The sequence below is a fragment of the Cnephaeus nilssonii genome, assembly GCF_951640355.1.
Source record: "Cnephaeus nilssonii genome assembly, chromosome: 20".
Taxonomy (NCBI): domain Eukaryota; kingdom Metazoa; phylum Chordata; class Mammalia; order Chiroptera; family Vespertilionidae; genus Cnephaeus; species Cnephaeus nilssonii.
The window spans coordinates 40865692-40888404 of record NC_137091.1 but is presented as its reverse complement, the minus strand read 5'-3'; the positions used below and the strand labels follow the sequence as shown (position 1 = coordinate 40888404).

At 41.2% G+C, this 22713-nt stretch overlaps 1 protein-coding gene across 8 annotated transcripts; it reads right to left on the bottom strand.

Annotated features, from left to right (window-relative positions):
• Positions 1–16: 16 nt before the first annotated feature.
• On the bottom strand, positions 17–22470 carry ZNF283 (zinc finger protein 283). 8 transcript variants are annotated; one of them, XM_079759451.1, is made up of 7 exons: positions 22123–22470; positions 20146–20208; positions 18418–18523; positions 15635–15722; positions 13539–13665; positions 10500–10607; positions 17–5106 (listed from the first exon to the last, which is right to left on the bottom strand). In XM_079759451.1, exons 3-7 carry the CDS (start codon positions 18450–18452, stop codon positions 2996–2998), a joined length of 2469 nt encoding a protein of 822 aa, XP_079615577.1. In that variant the 5' UTR covers positions 18453–18523; positions 20146–20208; positions 22123–22470; the 3' UTR covers positions 17–2995. The 8 variants fall into 8 exon arrangements, with proteins under 8 accessions (XP_079615577.1, XP_079615579.1, XP_079615578.1 ...); XM_079759453.1 differs by having other exon boundaries at positions 22139–22470; XM_079759452.1 differs by having other exon boundaries at positions 22213–22470.
• Positions 22471–22713: the final 243 nt, after the last annotated feature.

The following is a 22713-nucleotide window of genomic DNA, read 5'->3' as shown; positions in this document are numbered from 1 at the left end:
TCAGACCACAGTAAAGGAATTTAATTGACTTTATTTTCCAGAACAAATAATGGGTATAAAAACACCCATTGACCACATCATTGAGTCATAACATGTGCCTCCTCAAAGACCAATATCTTACTGTCCTGGTTCTGGTGAGCTAATTTGTTCCCTTTTATTCTCTCTCCTCTGTCTTATCACTTTACATGACTGGTGAACATCAGTACATTCCCAGCTGCTTATTTTCCAGCTTTCAGTCCCTTTGTGCTCATCAGCTGTGATACTCAAATCTTCAGAACTTACTATGTCAGTTATGGTTAAAAAAAGAAAGAAAATCTCCAAATTGTCCTTCCACAAGCAGCTATAATTTATTCAACTTTAACGCACTCAATATTTGACCATTATGGGTCTACCTATAGACTAACCTAAAATTTATCCTGGTCATTTTTCAATGTGAGACTTTAGTCTTGCGATTCAATTTTTTTCTTAATGCACTATTTCCTAATGGGGAAAGAAACAAATCTAGACTGTATTCATTCTATAAAACAGCTTTCCTGTTTGTTCGAGACTAAAATCTAGAGACATGACAACCAAATACAATGCATGAATATAAAGATGATACTGGTTAGAAAGAAAATAGTGCCCAGTGGTGTGGCTCAGTGCACCAGGCGATGACCCATGCACCAAGAGGTCACCAGATCAATTCCCGGTCAGGGTAATGCCCAAGTTGTGGGCTCCATCCCAGTAGGGGGCTGCAAGAGGAATTGATGTTCCTCTCACATTGATGTTTCTCTCTCTCTCTCTCCTTTTCCCTCTCTCTAAAAATCAATAAGAACATATATATTTTTTTCAAAAAAAAATAGCAATAGGATAAATTATTGGGAGCACTGGAAAATACAAAATAGAAAAGAATATTGGTATTACAGAATTATTGATAATTTTCTTGTATGACCATGGTATTAAATAAGATTGTTCTTAATCTAAAAGGGTACATGCTAATGTGTTCAGGAATGAACTATCATGACATATATAAGCCAAATGCTACATGAATATACACATACATATATTCAGAGAGAAAGCAAATATGGTCAAATGTTAACAATTATTGATTCTAGGTAGAGTATATTCATTATACTATTCTTTAAACTTGTCTGAAAATTGTCATAGGATTTTGAGAAAGAATTCTCAAATGGACCATTTTTTTCCTTTGTAATTTCTAATTTATCTTGAAATGTGAACAAAGAATTATAATTATTGCCTACCTGTCTGTCGGAATTCATTTCAGGCAAATTGTTTCATACCTCTCCCTGGTTCTTCAGGTATATTCCCATCTTAACACTTGCTAAATCCACATTTATTTTCGGTCTTAATGTCTTATGAAGCTTAAGGGATAAATTCTGAATAAAAATCCTCTCAGATTTTTACTAAATTTTATCCAGAATGAACTACCTGAAACTCAAATTCATAGGTGGTTATGAAAAGCTTTCCTAAATTCATTATACCAATGAGCATTCCTCTCCTAAGAATTCACTAGTAGTAATACTAATGATGAAGATAAGAACAACAGCTAATATGTATTGAGCATAGGCTACATACCAGATGATTTGATGCATATAAATCCAAGGATTTAATGCATATAAATCCATCCAATCTTTACAAAAGCACAATTAAATAGTTACCATCACCAGCATTTTAATGATGACTCCCAAAGGGATAAACATTTTGTCCAACATCCCACAGGGAGTAAGGAGGTGGAAAGGTGATGACAATCAGTATGGTTTGTACCATGGATAAGGGGCTCCCTATCTTTGTTACAGAAATAATTACATGAATAATGGATATTTATTACTCAAAATAAAATTTAACAAAGACTGAATAGTGTTAGAAGCTTTCTATACACTTACTAAATGAACATACTTTGTGTAAATTCTCTATGCTTTTATGGGCATAAGGAAGTTGTGATTCCCACATTAGCCAAATCTTCCTATAGCATGAATATTCTGCTAATCAGGTGACAAGTGAGGGATTTCTTGTTCCAATTAATATCATAACTTGTGTCACATTTTTATAAGTATGAATGTTGTGTCAATTATTTCTGGGTAAGGGCAAACTTTTGTTTTTAATTTCCAAACATTCATGAGCTAATTGATACTTCAGTAAAATGCAATGATGTTATGGCAATATCAAATTGCTATAAATGTTTCCAAACATTTACTCTCATTTTCTGCATTTATCTCATGATGGACAGGTAACAATTTTGTGGACTAGTACTAGTCTCTAGACAAGAGTTTGAGTAGCACTTGTCTAAAGGTGTTCCTGCATTCTAATCTAAGGGTTTCTCATGTGGATGAGTTCTCTGATGCTTATCTAAGGATGTATTCTAAGATGCTTATCACATCTATAATTCTTTCTGCATTCCTTACTTTCATAAGATTTCGCAGCAGTATTTTTTAAAATATATTTCATTGATTTTTTACAGAGAGGAAGTGAGAGAGATAGAGTTAGAAACATCGATCAGCTGCCTCCTGCACACCCCCTACTGGGGATGTGCCCACAACCAAGGTACATTCCCTATTACTGGAATCGAACCTGGGACCTTTCAGTCCGCAGGCTTACGCTCTATCCACTGAGCCAAACCGGTTTCGGCTCGCAGCAGTATTAATTCTCTGATGTGCAGAGCAAGAAATGAATTAAATTTCCATTCTTCCCTCATTCCTTGAAGTGTCTCTTATAAGTATAAATCCTCCAATGCTTATCAGACTCTATGTCATGAATAAAGATACATTCCTTTCATTTAAAAAGTTTCAAATCAATATAAATTGATGTTCAATAAGATCGTGCAGAAGTCTAAAGGCCTTTTCATATTCTTTATATTTTAAATATTTCTTACTAGTACAAATTTTCTAATATCAAATTTTCCATACACAGGTAAGGCTTTTGCACATTCCTTACATTCATAAGTTTTCTCTAGAATAAGATTTCTCTGTTTAAGTTGTCCATACACAAAAAAATGTTTTCACATCTCTTCAATCACAGTTTCTCCAGTAGCAATTGTTTCAATTAAGTTGACCATATAAAGACTTTCCCATTCTTTATATTCATGGGATTTATCATTACTATGAGTTCTATCATGTGGAACAAGACCTGAGCCATGAGTAAATATTCCTAAATTCCTTACATTGTAAGGTTCCTCACTAGTATGAAATGTCTGATGAACACTAAGTTGATACCTTCTACCAAAGGCCTGCCCAGAGTCTTTACATTCATAGGATTTCTCACCAGTATGGATTCTCTCATGTTTAACAAGACTTGAACCCCAACTAAAGGCTTTCCCACATTTGTTACATTTAAAAGGTTTCTCACCAGTATGAATTTTCTGATGTTTAGTAAGGTGATCACGACGACTAAATGCCTTCCCACAATCTTTGCATTCATAGGGTTTCTCACCTGTATGAATTCTCTCATGTTGAACAAGACTTGAACCACAATTAAAGCTCTTCCCACATTCCTTACACTCGTAGGGTTTCTCGCCAGTATGAAATATGTGATGTCGAGTAAGCTGATAACCCCAACAGAAAGCCTTTCCACATACTTTACATTCATAAGGTTTCTTTCCAGTATGGATTTTCTGATGCTCAGTAAGTTGATAGCCACGACTGAATGCTTTCCCACATTCTTTACATTTATAAGGTCTCTCACCTGAATGAATTATCTCATGTTTAGCAAGGCTTGAGCCCCAAAAAAAGGCCTTTCCACATTCCTTACATTCATAAGGTTTCTCACCAATATGAATTTTCTGATGTTGAGTAAGGTGGTAGCCACGACTAAAGACCTTTCCACATTCTTTACATGCATAGGGCTTCTCACCACTATGGATTCTCTCATGTTTAACAAGACTTGAACCACAATTAAAGGTCTTCCCACATTCCTTACATTCATAGGGTTTCTCTCCAGTATGAAATATCTGGTGTCGAGCAAGTTGATACCCACTACCAAAGAGTTTCCCACAGTCTTTACATTCATAGGATTTCTCGCCAGTATGGACTCTCTCATGTTTAACAAGGCTTGAACCCCAGCTAAAGGCTTTCCCACATTCCTTACATTCAAAAGGTTTCTCACCAGTATGAATTTTCTGATGTTGAGCAAGGTGATAGCCACGACTAAAAGCCTTCCCACAATCTTTGCATTCATAGGGTTTCTCACCTGTATGAATTCTCTCATGTTGAACAAGACTTGAACCACAATTAAAGCTCTTTCCACATTCCTTACACTCGTAGGGTTTCTCGCCAGTATGAAACATGTGATGTCGAGTAAGCTGATAACCCCAACAGAAAGCCTTTCCACATACTTTGCATTCATAAGGTTTCTTTCCAGTATGGATTTTCTGATGCTGAGTAAGTTGATAGCCACGACTGAATGCTTTCCCACATTCTTTACATTTATAAGGTCTCTCACCTGAATGAATTATCTCATGTTTAGCAAGGCTTGAGCCCCAAAAAAAGGCCTTTCCACATTCCTTACATTCATAAGATTTCACACCAATATGAATTTTCTGATGTTGAGTAAGGTGGTAGCCACGACTAAAGACCTTTCCGCATTCTTTACATGCATAGGGCTTCTCACCACTATGGATTCTCTCATGTTTAACAAGACTTGATCCCCAACTAAAAGTCTTCCCACATTCCTTACATTTGTATGGTTTCTCACCAGTATGAAATCTCTGGTGCACAGTGAGTTGATAGGCACTAAAAAAGTCTTTACCACATTCTTTACATTCAAAGTGTTTTTCAGCTGTATGAGTTCTCTCCTGTTGAACAAGTTTTGAACCATGACTACAAGTCTTCCCATATTCCTTACAAATGTCGGGTTTCTCTGGGTTAAGTCTTTGATGTGCAATAAGAGATTTACCTTTTTGGTAAGTAGACATTTTTTCATAACTGATTATCATTTGACTGAAGTATTCCTCTTGATGTTCCTGTAGTCCGTCAAATTTGCTTTTGCACTTCCAATTATTTTTGAAAATGGATTCCTCAAGGTCAAGGGTTTTACTTCTTTCTTTTACTGCCCATTGGGAAAAACTTGTTTCAGAAATGTTCTTTTCTGAAAAGCTATATGTTGACTCCAAATCTGAAAGAAAACAGGAAAACCATACATTTTATTTCCTCTACCAGAAAAATGCCCTCTACAGTAAAAATAAAAGATGAATTGAAAATAATACCTATAAGTGAACTGGATTAGTAGACTTACTAAACTCCTAAGCATCAAGTATCTTCTCACCAAATTCAATTTTGATTTTTCAGCTCTTATAATCTTAATGTTCTGATTTGACAGTTTTCTGGAGAATTTGACAAAAATCACTTTAACAAGTCCCTCTTCCTGTGTAGATGATTCCTTAAACCAAAATGTGCCCTTGCATCTATCAAGCCCTTCTGTGCACAGGTGTGATTCCAGCCGAACTTTTAATGACTGTGTATAGGCTGGCATGATTAACTGGATTCTAGAAAATCTTCACATTTAAAAACAACTTCATTAAGCTAGATAATTCTCCCTCACAGGAATTTTTCTGAGTGGTTGGTGTTGGGCTAGAAAGCAGACAAAATCTTGCAGTTTGAGCAGTTATTAAGTTCCAAGGCTCTACTGGATTTGCAAGCAAGAAGTGAAATGAAACTAACTACAGCTGTAATACAACCACCCAGATCAAATCCTGATACACTAAAAGAGGTTAGCCATCAGTGGTCATGTGGGAAGTTTAGAGCAAAGAAAGATGTTTAAAATCTAGAAACAAGAAGTAAACTAAAACTACTGCAAGTTATCACCCAGTTCCAGCTCAGCTCCAGGCTTGGAACGCAGTTTTGTACAACTTGGCATCAATAAATAGTTCAACCAAGTTTGAATTGCCAGATAAGGGCTTGCATTATAATTACTTGGTACTTGAATGTTTTTTGTAAGGCTTAACAGAGTTTATAAACGAATATAGGTTTAACTTCTTTTTGAATGTTTTTTAAAAAAATCATTGAGAACCCAAAAGCACTTTTGTTTTTATGGGTTATGTCTTTTTACAATAAATCATTGAATGTTAACAGATTTTATGAAAAATAATTACATTTTCCAAAATAAAACAAGTGGATTCTCATATCTGCTCCTGCATTTAATCTGTGGCAATGCTATTTTGGTTGCAGTATATGAAGAATCCAATCTTCCACAGATATGCAGTTGTAAAATGGAATAATCTATAATAATAAAAGCGTAATATGCAAATCAACTGAATGACCATACAGCAGAATGGCCGTCTGGACAACCTTCCGGATGACCATGCTATGACATGCACTGGTGCCAGGCCAGCCAAGGCGAGTGCGATGTGATTGGTCAGGGGGCCCTGCCATTGCCCCATGATCGCCCCGCAGAGGAAGGCCCAGGCCACCGGCCAGTGACGCTGTGGCAGGTGTGTGGGGCGGGCCAGCAATCGCTCCACAGAGGGAGGCCCAGGCCAGCCAAGTGATCGCACCCCACACCTGTCACCCACAGAGGGAGGTGACTGGTGGAAGGGGAAGGGGAGCAGTGCTGCACAGATGGCAAGCAGTGGCAGCGGTGGGGGTGGGGATAGCTGCTGGCAGCCTGGAGAAGGAAAGCCCCAATAGGCCCTGATCACTGGCCAGGCCTAGGGACCCTACCTGAGGGGTCCCAGATTGCGAGAGGGTGCAGGCCGGGCTGAGGGACACCCCTCCCCTCCTGCCTCCCCCCCCCCGTGCATGAATTTTGTGCACCAGGCTTCTAGTATTTTATAAGCCTGTTCAGATAATTGTGGATGTGTTTCTTTGCTATTACAGTAAAACTTGAGAAGTAGTAGTTCCTTAAAAGTTAACTACAATGTGGAATATGCAACTATACCCAGGAACTTTTCATACCATGTTACATTAAAATCTGCCCTAGCTGGTTTTGCTCAGTGAGTAGAGCAACAGACTGTGGATTGAAGGGTCCTGGATTCGATTCCGGCCAAGGGCACATGCCCAGGTTGCGGGCTCAATCCCCAGTGTGGAGTGTGCAGGAGGCAGCCAATCAATGATTCTCTCTCATCATTGATGCTTCTATCTCTCTCTATCCCTTCCTCTCTGAAATCAATAAAAATATATTTAAAAAAAAATCCATTACAATTTGAATGACCTTTTATCCATGCATAATTTTGCAACATCATACACTGGTCATTCGAAAAACAGTGGTTCACTGCGTTGTGCAGATCTTTGAGAATTTGATATATTTCATTATACAAGATCAAAAAAATCACATGGTAATATTACCACCTATCTCATTAGGAAAAAAATACGTATTGAAAAGCTGTAAAGCTCAAAATGGTGGATATAAGTTTCATACAATTCTAATTTTTTACTTGAAAGTTTGAATTCTATTATTGGCAACAAATAAGTTGTTCTTGAAATGACAGGCTCACTTGCAAGAAAATTTTTCCAACTACCTAAGTCTGGATAACCATAGTGTGTCTGTTAGTCAGTCTTTCAAGAAAAAAATGGCACTCCATAAAAAATGGCGAGTTTAACTCACAATTCAAACAATTGCACAAGTGGTTTTCCTCAAGGCCACTATCACACTTTGGTATGCAACGGAGAAGCTTAACAAATACTTCCTATTTTATCACACAAAATATTTTCTTAATGCACACTCACGGGTCAAGATGTAATGAAATAAAACTCAGAGTAGGGTACTCAGTGTCAATGTGAGGGGGGTTCCACTATAAAAAGGACTGTCCCATGTAGAAAGTCAGAATGCAAGCAGGAGAAGGATAAGTGTCTGTGTGTGATCTGGCATGGGCTGCCATAGCCCAAGTGGGATGAGAATGGCAATCATATGATTAAGGTGGTGGTGGTAATGGAAGGCTGGTTACATACAGAGTTTGATCAAGTAAGTAAATATATTAAGGATAATGGAAGCCAGGTTTTTCACTGTTAGAGAAGGAAGTTAGAAGTGCGGAAAGTGAGTAAGTTAAAATGAAACCTGTAGTGTTGAATTGGAATTGGAGATATCTGTGTGAACTCAAGATTTTCAATATATAGAAGTAAATGTGTGTGCATGTATATGTATATGTAGTATATAAGTATATTCTCTAGTCCTGTCCACTGAGGGGGCCTGGGCGCAGCCATCCCTCAGCAGCAATGAACAAACCTAGTACCCAGATTTTGGCTTCTAAATACCACTCTGGACTAAAAGGAACCACCTTAAAGAAGTGGTTGATATTAAAACTGAAACGAGGAAAGTACAAGATAAGCCTGAAATGTGTTTTTGTCAGAAATAAAGAAGTGTTTAGAGTGATGGAGATATGCCAGAGGATATAGAAGCCCCATGACAGGGTTCCCAGTGGTCAAATCTGGAACAAGCTCAAATATTTTGAGCTTCAAAATAAATAATGGGAAGAGCATATTACAACCCACTGACTAGAAATTCAAGATATAAGTAAAAGGAAGTTTGAAGGGGAATACATAGTCTCAAAGTTCCTCCCCACAAAATACTCATTAAAGGAAAAAAGATTTACTTTACATGAAGGAAGCCGGCAGATACAACCTTAATCAACTGCTCAAAGGAAGCATCAGCAGTAATGACAAATCATTTGCACTACCTGACAGGATGCAAGGAGAATGCAGCATCAATTCTGTGATATTTCTGCCAAAAATGCATAACCTAAATCTAATGGTGAGGAAAAAGCAGACAAACCCACACTGAGGAGCACTGTACAAAACAATTGGCCTGTAATGTTCAGAAGCAGCAAGGGATGCAAGTCAAGGAAAGACACAGGAACTGTTTCAGAGTGAGAGAGACTAAACAACTCAAATTCCTAAAACAATGACAAAATGTATTATCTGACCCCTGCCTATCTCCTGACTAATTTCTTAGTACACACTCCACTGCTAATTCTGCTCTGGCCTTACAGGTCCTCCAATAAAGTTCCTTTCCAACCACAGGGCCTTTGCATTTGCTGTTAACTGTGACTGGTATAGTCCTCCCCCATATAGTCACATAATTTGATCCCAGGCTTCATGTGTCTATTCAAGAAAACTTTCCCTAACCACCTTATCTGAATTAGCCTTATGAATTCCCATCATTTTCTGTTCTCTTGTGTCATTTACCTTTCCTGAAAAAACATGTTATATTATAAGATTGTATTTATACATGCATTTATTTAATTTACTTACTTATTTTTATTTCTCCGTGACTACATAAATTGCGTGAGAATGGATAGTTATCTTGTTCATGATGGTGCAATGCCTGGCTGGGAGTAGGCATTCAAAATATTTGCAGCCCTGGCTGGTGTGCCTCAGTGGTTAGTGATGGCCTGAGCTAAAAAGGATTGTGGATTCTATTCTTGGTCAAGAGCATGTACTTGGGTTACAGATTCGATCTCTGGCCCCAGTCCAGAAGCATGCGGGAGGCAATCAATCAATGTGTCTCTGTCACATTGATGTTTCTCTTTCTCTCTCTTTCCGCTTTTCCTCCTTTCTAATCTCTAAAAATCAATGGAAAAAAATATCCTTGGGTGAGGATTAACAAAACAAACAAACAAAAAATTGCAGACTTGCCCTAACCGGTTTGGCTCAGTGGATAGAGCATCAGCCTGCGGAATGAAGGGTCCCAGGTTTGATACCGGTCAAGGGCATGCACCTTGGTTGTGGGCACATCCCCAGTGGGGAGTGTGCAGGAGGCAGCTGATTGATGTCTCTCTCTCATCGAAGTTTCTAACTCTCTATCCCTCTCCATTCCTCTCTGTAAAAAAATCAATAAAATATATATTTTTAAAATTAAAAAATTGCAGACTTTATGAATGAATGCATATATTTGCTCACTAACACAAAAGAGCTGGAAAGGTGATGAATCCAACATATAAACAAAATGGTTATACTGGAAACAAAACAAAAAACGCACCCTCCTCCCTGAAATCGAAGGGAAATATGAGAAGAAAACAAGGAGGGTGGGATGAGATCAAGATGAAGTTCCTTTGGTAGCTCAAACTAAGACTTCAATTTCCTCGCAGCTGATAGGCCTTCACTCTACAGGCCTTGGTCCTTTCTAGGGACCTTTCCAAACATCACCCTGGATGTTCCTGCTTCTCCTCTTCTGTGACCTGTGAGGTTGTTTCCTGCAATGTTGGTTCCCTCCTGTCTTTGCCTTCCTGGGTTAAAACTTCTTGGCCCTCCCCTCACAACCATCCAGGACTCTCCTCCTTGTTCCAATAATGTCGTCACATATGCCTACTCTAAGCTAAAATATTTGGTTAACTGTCAATAAAGTAAAGGTAAAAATAATGTTGATAAAGACCTCAGAGAAGAGAAGGATGATGGGAATAAAGACCATGACATCACATAGATAGGAAAATGATCAGGCTCCATCCCTAAAACAAACAGAATATAGTCCCTGGAGCCAGACTTCCTGTGTTCAATTGCTGCCACTGCCTCCCACCACCTGTGTGACCTCAGAAAGTCACTTAAACTATATGTGCCTCAGATAAAAATAGTACCCACCTGTGCCCTGGTTGGTGTGGCTCAATTGGTTGAGTGTTGTCCCATGCACCAAAAGGCCGTCAGTTCGATTCCTGGTCAGGACACAAGTCCAGGTTTCGGGTTTGATACCTGTTGGGTTGTGTACAGGAGGCAATCAATAGATGTTTCTCTCATATCGATGTTTTTCTCTCTCTCTCCCTTTCTCTCCTCCTTTCCTCTCTCTCTAAAAAATCAATAAAACATCCTATCTAATAAAAGAGTAATATGCAAATTGACCATACCTCAGTCACACTCACAAGCCATGCCCACAAGCCACACCCACAAGCCAATCAGGAGTGAATATGCAAATAAACCCAACCAAGATGGCTGCAGCCACAGAGAGCAGAAGGGAGGCTTGGGTTTCCCCGGCGATGGAGGAAGCCAAGCTTTCCGCACACCCTGGCCGGCCTAGGCCTCCACTCAAGGCTACAAAGTTTCAATGATAGAAGATAAATAAATCCAAACAGAAATGGCAGCAGCCACGGAGCTGGAAAGAGCAGGAGGCTAGGTTTGCTTCCGGGGAAGGAGGAAGCCAAGCTTCTGAAGCCCTGGCCTGCCTTGGCCTCCACTGCAGGCTACAAAGTTTCAATTATAGAAGATACATAAATCCCAACAGAAATGGCTGCCACCACAGAGCGAGCAGAAGGCTTGGCTCTGCTCCAGGCTACAAAGTTTCAATTGTAGAAGATAAATAAATCCCAGATACCAGGGCCTCCGCTTCGGTCGCCAGGGGGCGTGGCCAGCCTGCAAACCACCACAGGCCTTTCACCCAGGCTGCCCCATGCCCCAAGGGAACCCCCACCCTGATCCGGGACACCCTTCAGGGTAAACCAGCTGGCCCCCACCCATGCACCAGGCCTCTATCTTATCTAATAAAAGAGTAATATGCAGATTGACCATCACTCCAACACACAAGATGGCTGCCCTCATGTGGTCAAAGATCCTGCCCCCATGTGGACACAAGATGGCCACCATAAGATGGCCAGCAGGAGAGGGCAGTTGGAAGAAACCAGGCCTGCAAGGGAGGGCAGTTGTGGGTGATCAAACCTGCAGGGAAGGGCAGTTAGGGGTGACCAGGCCGGCAGGGAAGGGCAGTTGGGGGGGACTCAGGCCTGCAGGGGAGAGCAGTTAGGGGTGACCAGGCCTGCAGGGGAGGACAGTTAGGGGTGACCAGGCCTTCAGGGGATAGCAGTTAAGGGCAAACAGGCTGGCAGGGGGGCAGTTAATCATCAATCAGGCTGGCAGGGTAGTGGTTAGGGGGTGATCAGGCTGGCAGGCAGAAGCGGTTAGGGACAATGTGGAAGGTAGGCAGGCAAGCAGTTGGGAGCCAGCAGTCCTGGATTGTGAGAGGGATGTCCGACTGCCTGGTGGGATTGGGCCTAAACGGGCAGTCGGACATCCCTTGAGGGGTCCCATATTGGAGAGGGTGAAGGCTGGGCTGAGGGACACCCCCTCTTCTCCGTGCACAAATTTTGTGCACCGGGCCTCTAGTATTAAAAATAAAACAGTACCTACCTCATGGGGACATTGTGAAAGTTAAGTAAGTAATATATGTATTCTAGTTTATAGTAAGTACAGTGTTAACTGTTAATATTATTGTTATTATTGCTACTTTGCTAAGAGGAAAACAAGAAGTTTCATGAGACATTTTTAGGAGTTAGCTCAGATTGTAACTTCTTACTCTGAATTTGTTGTTAAGTAAAGAAACACATTTGCTTAGTAATTAATGAATTCTGTTCATTCAAACCAGCCCTAGCTAAAGTGAAGAGGCTCTTCTGAAAGTCAGCGTGTATCAGGACCCTGTTCCTAGCTGTACGACCTCCATGTGGGTCAGAAAAGAACACAGAGCAGTGATTCTTTAAGGTGTGTGAAAATCACCGAGGGATCTTGTAAATGCCGATTCTGTCCTGCAGGTCTGGGGCAGGACCTGACAAGCTGCATTTCTAACCAGCCCAAAGAAGCTCATGTTACTTCTTTGTGTAACACTTAACAATAAAAAAGTTAAAACAGCCCTAACCGGTTTGGCTCAGTGGACAGAGAGTCAGCCTGCGGACTGAAGGGTCCCAGGTTCGATTCCGGTCAAGGGCACGTACCTTAGTTGCAGGCACATCCCCAGTAGGGGGTGTGCAGGAGGCAGCTAGATCGATGTTTCCCTCTCATCGATGTTTCTAACTCTCTATCCCTCTCCCTTCCTCCCAGTAAAAAATCAATTATATATATATATATATATATATATATATATATATGTTAAAACCCTAGGTAAACCAAGTCACTGAGAAAACAATATACATCCCCGCTCCTCTCCTAAACTAACAAAACTGCTTATCATCTGGGCCCTGCCTGTCTTCCTCACTAATGACTGATACTCTATACCAGTGATGGGCAACCTTTTGGGCTTGGTGTGTCAAACTTCGCCAAAAAACTAAGCGTAACTCGGGTAGTGTGTCACTTTGAGGAAAAAACATTATTTCGCAAATGTTTCATCCTCAGGAGCAGCAAATGTTTCATCCAGCCGCCTCAGCGGCCGCGTGTCATCAGAAATGGCTACACGTGTCAGTGCTGACACGCGTGTCATAGGTTCGCCATCACTGCTCTATACTTTCTCCTTCACTGCTTTGCTCTGGCCTTCTTATGGTTCCTCAAACAAAAGAACCACACTTTGAGTAGCAAGGACACAGATCATTTATAGAAATGTTGAAGTTAAACACAGTATGAACCTGGTTTTTCTGACAATGGTTATGAAATAAATGCCCCATAACACAAATCCAGCTCCTTGGTCATTAAAGAGGGGAGGCCATTCATTGCAGGAAGGGTCAGAGGAAGGTGTGAAGCTCGCTGAGGGGTGGGAAGATCAAGGTGCTCAACAAACCCATTTCTAACCCAACAAATACCAAACCATTCCTTTGAGAACAGGAAGAAGAAATTCATCTGGTTTCTTCAGAGACAGCCCTGTAATTCCCAGGGAAGAAAGCTGATGTTGCAGAGAGGAGATTCTAGATTATTTCAGGCAGATGACCTTACCCAGTGAAATCAAGTTACTATAGTTCTCCAACATCACATCCATGTATAAGTCCCTCTGAGCAGGGCTCAGGCACTCCCACTCTTCCTGAGAGAAGTCGATGGCCACATCACTGAAAGTCACCAACCCCTAAAACCAAAAATCCACACGTTACTTATGAAATTAAAGAATTTAATAAAGTATTTCCAAGAGGGAAAAAAAAGATTGTGAAGGATAAACTGCAAGAAGAGAAAAATATGACAATGAAGGAGGCTTGAAGCTTGTGATACATACAGGTAGGAAAAAGTAAGGAAATTAGTATGACTAAAGCAGTGTGTCTACATGTTTTAGAAGAATCCCGGTGGAACAGAAAAAACTTCCTGGATACTGTGAGATAACTCAGTTCTCCAGACCTGTCTGATAATATATTTTAAAATCCCAGTTTCTCTTCTATTCAAGAAAAATAGTGGAGGGGAGAAAGGGAGGCTTATGGGTATACATACACATACCCTGCTATGTGCCTGCCTCATAAATTCTTTATAAATGTGAACTGTCATACCATCTTGTCCCTTTGAGGAATATGGGGGGGTGGGGGGGAGACATGAAAATTTCCCCAAAAACGCACTATAAAGTCTCTATTTCAGAAATATGATTTCCATTAAAAATTATCATTAAGCCTCAAATAAATCATTGTTAGATTTCATCAGAAGAATTGTTTCTTACTATGGTGAATACATAAAATGGGTTATTAGCTACAATTCAGTTCATCATTTGGATATATGAGATTAATAACTTTATTATGTTTTCATATTTAGGTTAAACAAAATTTCTAAAGATTTTCTTAATTCTTGGAATCATACTTAAAAATCTGGATCATCTTTTCTTTGGGAAATATTTTTTAAAATGTATTTTTATGGATTTCATAGAGCAAGGGAGAGGGAGAGATAGAAACATCAATGATGACAGAGAATCACTGATCAGCTGTTTCCTGCAAGTCCCCTACTGGGGACTGAGCCCACAATCCGGGCATGTGCCCTGACCAGGAATCCAATGGTGACCTCCTGGTTCACAGGTTGGCACTCAACCTCTGAGCCACACATGAGGGGCTGAGTCATCTTCTTGTTATCATTAACCACCCATCGCTTAACACCTTCCTTGCTCCCGAGTTGGAGGATACTGTGCCTAACAGATGTTGCCCAAGACCTGCATGTCCTGGTCAATGACAAAATGAACTTTGATGCTGATGTTCATCAATTAGGGAATCCCTGGAAAGAACCACTCACTCCCCCTCTAATCCTGAAAGCCTTGCAAAGCATATGATTGCACATAAACTTAGGCTGAGACCAAGAAATCCCAAATCCCACCTGAATCTTCTGGAAAACTCAGGTCTGTGAAGAAGTTCCAAGCTTTCCTGTGTGGTCCACTGGGACCCTCCTCACTAACTCATCATACCACAGACTTGACAAGGGAATGAGAGATTCTGATAAGGGAAATGGTGCAGGCCTGGTGGCAGGAAGGTGGAGGTGATAACAAAGGGCACCACCCGAGACAGCCTGCCGTGGACATGCCACCGGGACACACCAAAGCTCTTCCAGAGGACGTGCCACCCAAACTGCCTTCTTGGTGGCCGTCCAGCTGTCTATGGGAACAGTATCCTGACTGGCTTCTTTCCTAGCTCCTGCCTATCAGCATCTTAGCAGAAAAGGGAAAACTGTCATTTCCAAAATGTCTAGTCTTTCATTCTCTCCTCTTTCCTCCTTCTCTTATGTAAATCCCATCTGTGCTTTGATAGATAAAATCCATCTACTTTTGGTTTCTCCTTTTATACAAGTAAAAGAGCTATTCTTTGACAGAAGCTCAAGTACTTTCCACAAAAGACTCCATTCCTTTACTTTCTTAACAGAAGACTGAGCATGCAGGAGAAGTTGAATGAGTGTGATGACTGAGTGGAAAAGGCACCTAGGGAGGGCGCTAGGGTATTTGGTACCATCCTTCACTGGAATAGGAGGAACTGAGAAGCGGGTTCAGGGATGGGGTTCTGTTAGGTAGAAGGCTTTAGTATAATTAAGGAAAAGATTCGCATGAACTGCATTCCAAGTCGAGAGAAATACCAACTTACATCAGTCATGGTTCTATAATTGCAAGAACTAATTAGTGCTCCATGGGGTTCCTCTATTGGCGAAGCACAGAGTCCAGAAAAGCCAGAGCTGGGGAAGGAAAAGGAAGCTTTAGACCAGGTGTGCTTAACTGATCCCATCATGACTCAAACGAATCCACACCCCACACACCACATGTGGAATTTAAACTCTCACCTAGAATCCCCAGGGCCTTCAGCAGAAAGGTTTCTTTCACAGCCCCATTCTGGGGGTGCTGCTATGAGCCTGAGATTGGACCACTCAGTCCTTCCCAGATCAGATCTTCCACCCTCCCTTCCCATCTATCAGGGCTGAGAATGGCCAACATGGTCCAAGACCAGAACATACTTCATGGGCTCAGGACTTCAGAAAATTGGTCAAGACATAGGAGCAGACAGGATATACAAACAAGTGCTCAGGTAATTGCCTGTGCCCAGAAATATGACTTAATGCATTCAGAACATCCATGCAATGGAACACTTTGAAACTATGGTAAGTTGGGGAAAATAACCAAGATCTATTATCAATAGAAAAAATATATTCCATGAAGTATATAACTACATTTTTAAATATGTATATATCAATATAGAAAGACTGATGGTCAGAAATCAATAGATGAAAAAATGTTTGGAAAGTTATATAGCTATATGTAATAATGTAGTATGACCATAATGACCTTTTGGTTTAGGTATTCTGCATAATTATTGTAACCATGGCCATGCATTATACTAACTATATGATTTCTCTCCCTAAAAAAAAATGGCTGAAATTCACAAAGAAATCTCAAGGGTATATTGAGAGGTCTTGATCCTGCTACTTTTCATGTCTTCTGACAAATGGGTTTATCTTTTTGGACATGATACCCTCCAGGGAACTGCTGAATCACCTGATCCTATAGCCTTACTTTGCAACTAATATTAGCAGGATAAAAATTATACAGTATGAAACTCACAGGCTATATTCCATTTGCCTCCATACAGTTGGTATGACTTAACAGTATTGCTTACAATTACCTTACTATGAGTTCCTCAGATAGGTTATCTGAATTGCATATTGGCCTTTGTTGCTGACTGCCCTACTTATTCCTAAACATATTTTGTCTTTCTTATTCTAAAGGTAACAACTATGTCTTTTAGTCATATTACCGCCCAAGTATTACTATCTCAGGGTCTTACATTTGGGACACATTTTTACCCAAAATTCCAGATAGAAATGTATCCTTAAATAGCTAGGGAAATATACAAGATGTATACATAAGAATATTCAACCAAAAATCATTTATGATAACCAAGAATTAGAAACTATATAATACTGGGCAAAGGGCTTAAATTATGGCCCATTCTACCTTCATAGTTGAGAAGATAATGGGCCACATTAATTGATGAAGAAAAACAAACCTAGTCAATTTCTTAGTGAGGCAAGCAGGTTTTTAAAAAGATACATAATGTGTGAAGTGTATGTGAAATTAAGATAAAGACTGATGTCAGACTTGAACTTGATGGTTACCAATTTCTCAACACCTCTGTTGAGAAATTCAATAAAAAGAGGGGTAAAAAGTGTCTACAATGGATGGCTGCATTGAAGATTAAGAAAGACCATTGAAAATGGTGTACAGTAATTGCTTAATATAAATTGTAGCCATTACTAGTGAAAATGAAAACTTGTAATAATGTGAGAAAGTTAATGTAAGAAAGTTAATGCCATTCTTGTAATTTTTCTCTTGATAAAATCTGTGCTTCTCAGGCCTGCTTTCTTACAATTCTAAATTTCACAGCCCAGCCCTAAGCCTGCTATTCTTCCTGAATAACAAGGTGAGCAAAGCAGGCTCTTAAAAAGATACAGAAAAAAGTATTGCCTCCTTCCAGAAGCTGCAGACGAAGAGACAAAATTAGGCACTGCAAAGCTGGCTCAGAAAATATAATCCAGTGAGGTATCAATCTGGGAACATTAACCAGAGGCTCAATCGGGTTGTTCTGTGCAAATTGGTGGCTTATTTGAATACTTAAAACTATAACCCCCTTATTCAACCTCCTGGTACTAATGTCTGTCCTTGGAAATATTATTTGTAAAATAGATTTTTGTAAGACTTTAGAGATTATTGCTATTCTTTGTGGAAGTAACTTTTCGATTCATCTTCATTGCCCTAGTAATCAATTTCTAAATAGCATTTCTATATTCCTAAAAGTTGTAAATACTTGAAAATTTTCAAATAAGAAAAGAATCACTGACACTTCCCTCTTCTTTCTACATACTCAAGATTAAATAAAGATTAAAATAAAAGCCATGTCTGGGGTTTATTTAATGGCTAAAATGTATTTTAAGCAATTATTGTACACCATTTTATATGATCTTTCTTACGTAATCTTCAGTGTAACCACCTGTTACACTTCTTACCCCTCTTTTATTTCATTTCCAACTAAAAGCTAGAGAATCTTCAACTCAATTGTATCACCAATTAATGTGACTTTATTCTGCAGAAACAAAACCAGACACATAGGCCTGTAGGAAAACAAACAAGCAAAACACACACACACTGGAATACTAAGAATGAGTAGGAGAATATAATTTTTTACCTCATTCTCTATGTTTCCTGGATTAATTAATTGTTTTGCCACAAACCTGTATTAATTCCATAATCGAAGCTATAAAGCTTATTTCCAAATGTAAAATATTGAGTGACAGGGAAGGGGTAAATTGCAGTCATTAAGAAAACTAAACAAACAGCCCAACACTGAAACTCAGTGGGCCTGAAACAAATTACACCTACCAGCTCCTGAACATCCAGGGGCGGTAGCTCATCATTACAATGAGACACTTTCACTGTCAAGATTCTCCCGTCAATGAACACGAATTATGTAAGTCACCTTCAAAGTCTGAGGAAGAAAATATATACACATAAGCAGAAACACAACAAAAACATACCTATTTGGTACAAAGTAGATGCTGGACCAGTGTGGCTACACCTAACTTCTTCACCGAATGCACGATGAAAACAACATTTTGGATACGATCCTTGAAAGACGTCTTTCAAAATCCTAATGGAATTCATATAGCGCTCCTAATATTCTTGAGTACTTTTGTTCATAACTATAACTTTTGCTTAATATTATCATTTACATTTTTCCTTCTTTTGATTCCTTATAAACATAATTTTTATTAGGTGAATATTATTCTACCACAGGAAATACTGAAATTTACCTGTTTCCATTATCACTGGACACTAATTTTCTGTAAGTTCCTTCCCAGCTCTTATATCTTTTTATTCTAGACCATTGGAGCTAGATATTTTATAAGTCATGTGCACTGGATAACTTCATTAAGTTATAGACATTGTGCCCACTTTTAAAAATTTACAAATATTTGCCAAAATTCTGTCTCAATTTCAAGCCTTTTGTGGTCATCTGGAATAAGAAGACCTGCGGCAAAGACCTACTCTTTCCTCCTCCTATTACCTTACCATTTGAGCATCTGGTCACATTTTTAAACTTGCAAGTAGCCACCACAATCATCTTCCCATTTCTCTTCATATGTTGATCTAAAGGCATTACCACATGGAAATTTTAAAAATATATATTTTTATTGATTTCAGGGAGGAAGGGAAAGGGAGAGAGAGATAGAAATATCGATGATAAGAGAGAAACATTGATAGGCTGCCTCCTGCACAACCCCTGCTGGGGATCAAGCCCACAACATGAGTATGTGCCTGACAGGGATTTGAACTGTGACCTCCTGGTTCATAGGCCCATCCTCAACCACTGAGCAACACTGGCTGGGCACAACATTGGAATTTATTAACTGAAACTAACAATTCCCTCTTCCCTTGCCTTGAGCTTTGAAAATCACGACTGTGGAAAAGATAAAAAATAGTTTATCTACCTGAATACTAACCTCTCCAAGTAATCATAAGCTAAAATAAAGCTCTAACAGTTACCTCCATGAGGTATATTTCTTTTTTGTCTGTTCCTTTGTTTTTTTGTTAATCCTCACCCGAGGACACTTTTCCATTGATTTTTTGCGAGAGTGGAAGGGAGAGAGAGTGACAGAGAGAGAAAAACATCAATGTGAGAGAGACACATCGATTGGTTGCCTCTCACACGTGCCCGGATAGGGCTGGGGATCAAGTCTGCAGCCGAGGTACGAGCCGTTGACTGGAATCAAACCTGGGACCCTTCAGTCCGAGGGCCCACATTCTGTCCACTCAGCAAAACCAGCTAGGGCTCCATGAGATGTATTTCGATACCATCAGAACACTTAGAAAGGGAGAATGCACAGAAGGATTTGAACAATTCACCATGTGAACAGATGGCCACTAACTGAAGAAAAGGACGTTATGGGACCACTGGGAAGGGGGATGCATCAGCATGGTGGGTCCCTCACCAGAAGGAGGACCCATGAGACCCTACCAGTCAAGATATTTCAGGCCAAGGAAAGCAAAATATTCTCATGATCTAAAAACAAAAGTAATTGTATGACTATAAAAGAAACACAAACTCACCTGAACTTCAATTTCCAAATAACCAACTATTCTTTCCTCCTCCTCAGGGTCCTTCTTAGAAACCTGACAGCAGTGGGAGGGAAGAGGAATCATTTGACACCAGCTTTTCTTGGAGCAGACAGAGTTAAATAAAAAAGGAAAAACAGAACCAAAACACCCCCTAGGGCAGTGGTTCTCAACCTTCCTAATGCCTCGACCCTTTAATACAGTTCCTCATGTTGTGGTGACCCCCAACCATAAAATGATTTTCATTGCTACTTCGTAACACTGTAATTTTGCTACTGTTGTAATTTCCATTACTGTAACCGTAATGTAAATATCTGATATGCAGGATGTCTTAGGCGACCCCTGTGAAAGGGTCGTTCGACCCCCAAAGGGGTCGCGACCCACAGGTTGAGAACCGCTGCCCTAGGGCCACATCTGCTTTCATCCACATATAAGCAAGTTGAATTTAAAGGGAGGCTGGACTCTACCTGAGTTGACAGCAATTCTTGGGAACTGAGGCTCGGAAGCATGTAGCTGGCCCCCAAGGAGCAACAAGGGGTGCCTCTTCTAGGAAGCCCACCTGGGACACCCCTCCCCCTCACGTCTTCCTAGGAGCCTGTCAGGAGGACACCTCCAGATGTAAAGGACTTGTCCCAAGTCTACGTTCAGGCTGGGGCTCAGTACAGGGCTTCTTTTCTTGGGGTCATTTAACTTTTCAGGACCTGAGAGTCTAGAGCGAGCATGTCAAACTCACGGCCCACGGGCTGTATGCAGCCCACAACGCATATTTTAGCGGCCCAGCCAATATAACGGTATGTAAGAAACGTTTTAATAAAAATTTCATAACTTAATTTTTACAATATCCTGTTATACATAATCCTATATAATAAAGAGGTAATATACAAATTAACCCTCACGCCCTCACAAGAGGGCTGCCTACAACCAGGCCAGCAGGGGTGTTAGTGAGGGACAAACAAACAACTGAACAGCAGGCTGCGTGGGGTGACCAGCGGGGCAACCAGGCCTTAAGGGGTGACCAGGCCAGCGGGAGGGGCAGTTTGGGGTAATTAGGCGGGGGGGGGGGGGGGGGGGCAGAAAGGGGGGGAGGGGGGAGAGACAGTTGGGAGTGACCAGGCTGGCAGTTAGGGGCGACCAGGTCGACATGCAGAGGCAGTGAGGGGCTATGTGGGGGGGGGAGGTGCGAGGGCGGGGTGGGGGGGGGGCGGGGGCGGGGAGGAGGAAGTTAGGGGCAACCAGGCAGGCAGGCAGGTGAGCGATCAGGAGCCAGTGGCCCAGGATTGAGAGAGGGATGCCCAACTGCTGGTTTAGGCCCGATCGGGATCGGGCCTAAAATGGCAGTTGGACACCCCCAAGGGGCCCCAGATAGAGGAGGGTGCAGACTGGGCTGAGGAGACCCCCCCCCCCCAACCCTCGCACGAATTTCAGGCCTCTAGTTATTAATAACAAATCACAACGTTCGCTAATGGCTGATTACTATAATCGTGTTGCATTCATTTCCCTTACGCGCCTTACGCGCAGGGGCACCATTTCTCTCCACTAATACCAGCAGCGAATATTTTAGCAGCCGATGGCCACATCCTTCATCTTGGACTGACTTGTTTGGTGTGCGCAACAGGAAATATTTCGCTTTCGGAGAACAAGAAAGATAGGTTTATTTGCGTTACGCTTGTTAATTTGTGCAGTTATTCAGTGTCTGGTAAGTTCACGTTCAAGAAAAAAATATTAAATTTTATTAAAATGTTCTATTACTTTATGTTAACGATGACTCATTTACTTCAGCCCTTTGTATTCAGCATGTCTCTATCGAAATAAACCTACGTTTCTATGGAAATTGAAGCTTTTGTTTTTTTGTGGCCCACACACACACCTTATTTGGCCCGCGTTGGCCTTTGAGTTTGACACGCCTGACTCCAGAGGGAACTTAGAGCACACAGCCAAAGCGAACCGCACCTACAAATAAAGGCCACGCACCCCACCACCCCGTTACCGGACAAACCGGGCCCGGTACCGCCGCCGGTCCCACGCCGTCCTTCTCAGCCGGTGCGCGAGGGGCCTCCTCACCTCAACCGCCTGCGGGCGTCACCCAACCGTCGCTGCCGGTTCCAGTTCCGCTCCCGTGAAGTCTGCTGAGCCCCCCACCCTCGGCCGGCGCTGACTACTGTGTGGCACGCGACCAACTCGCCGCGCAACGTCCAAGAACTTGGGGGCAACGGAAAAGAACGCAGAGACCGAGGCCAGTTTGGGCCCCCGAAGCTTATGGGAGTCCAGCGGTCCCAAACGCTCTCTACAGCCACACTCGCCTCGTCCTGACAAGGCCTGTGCCCGGAGACTTCTGGGAAATGTAGTCCACAGCTGGCGAATTCCCGGAAACTGGGTCCTCCAGAAGGCTCCCAGGATGCAACTCGGCCCAGCTGTCAGAGGGGCTTTTCCGAAGTCCACCTAGAGAGCTAGTCTGAGTGTAGGGAGCACTCCCGGGCTTGGGCGAGCCTCGCGGCTCTGGTGTCTTTGGTGACGCTGAGGGTGAATTAAAAGGTTCTAAGCATATAAGCATAACCAATGGAT

What these genes read in the sequence shown, in the direction of transcription:
- ZNF283 (XM_079759451.1), bottom strand. Translation starts at nt 18,452, where the DNA reads ATGATGAGCTACCGCCCCTGGATGTTCAGGAGCTG. An exon ending in ATTATAGAACCATGACTGAT is followed by an intron (nt 13,666 to 15,634) that starts GTAAGTTGGTAT and finishes TTTTGGTTTTAG; the next exon opens with GGGTTGGTGACTTTCAGTGA. An exon ending in TAGTAACTTGATTTCACTGG is followed by an intron (nt 10,608 to 13,538) that starts GTAAGGTCATCT and finishes ACAACCCAACAG; the next exon opens with GTATCAAACCCGAAACCTGG.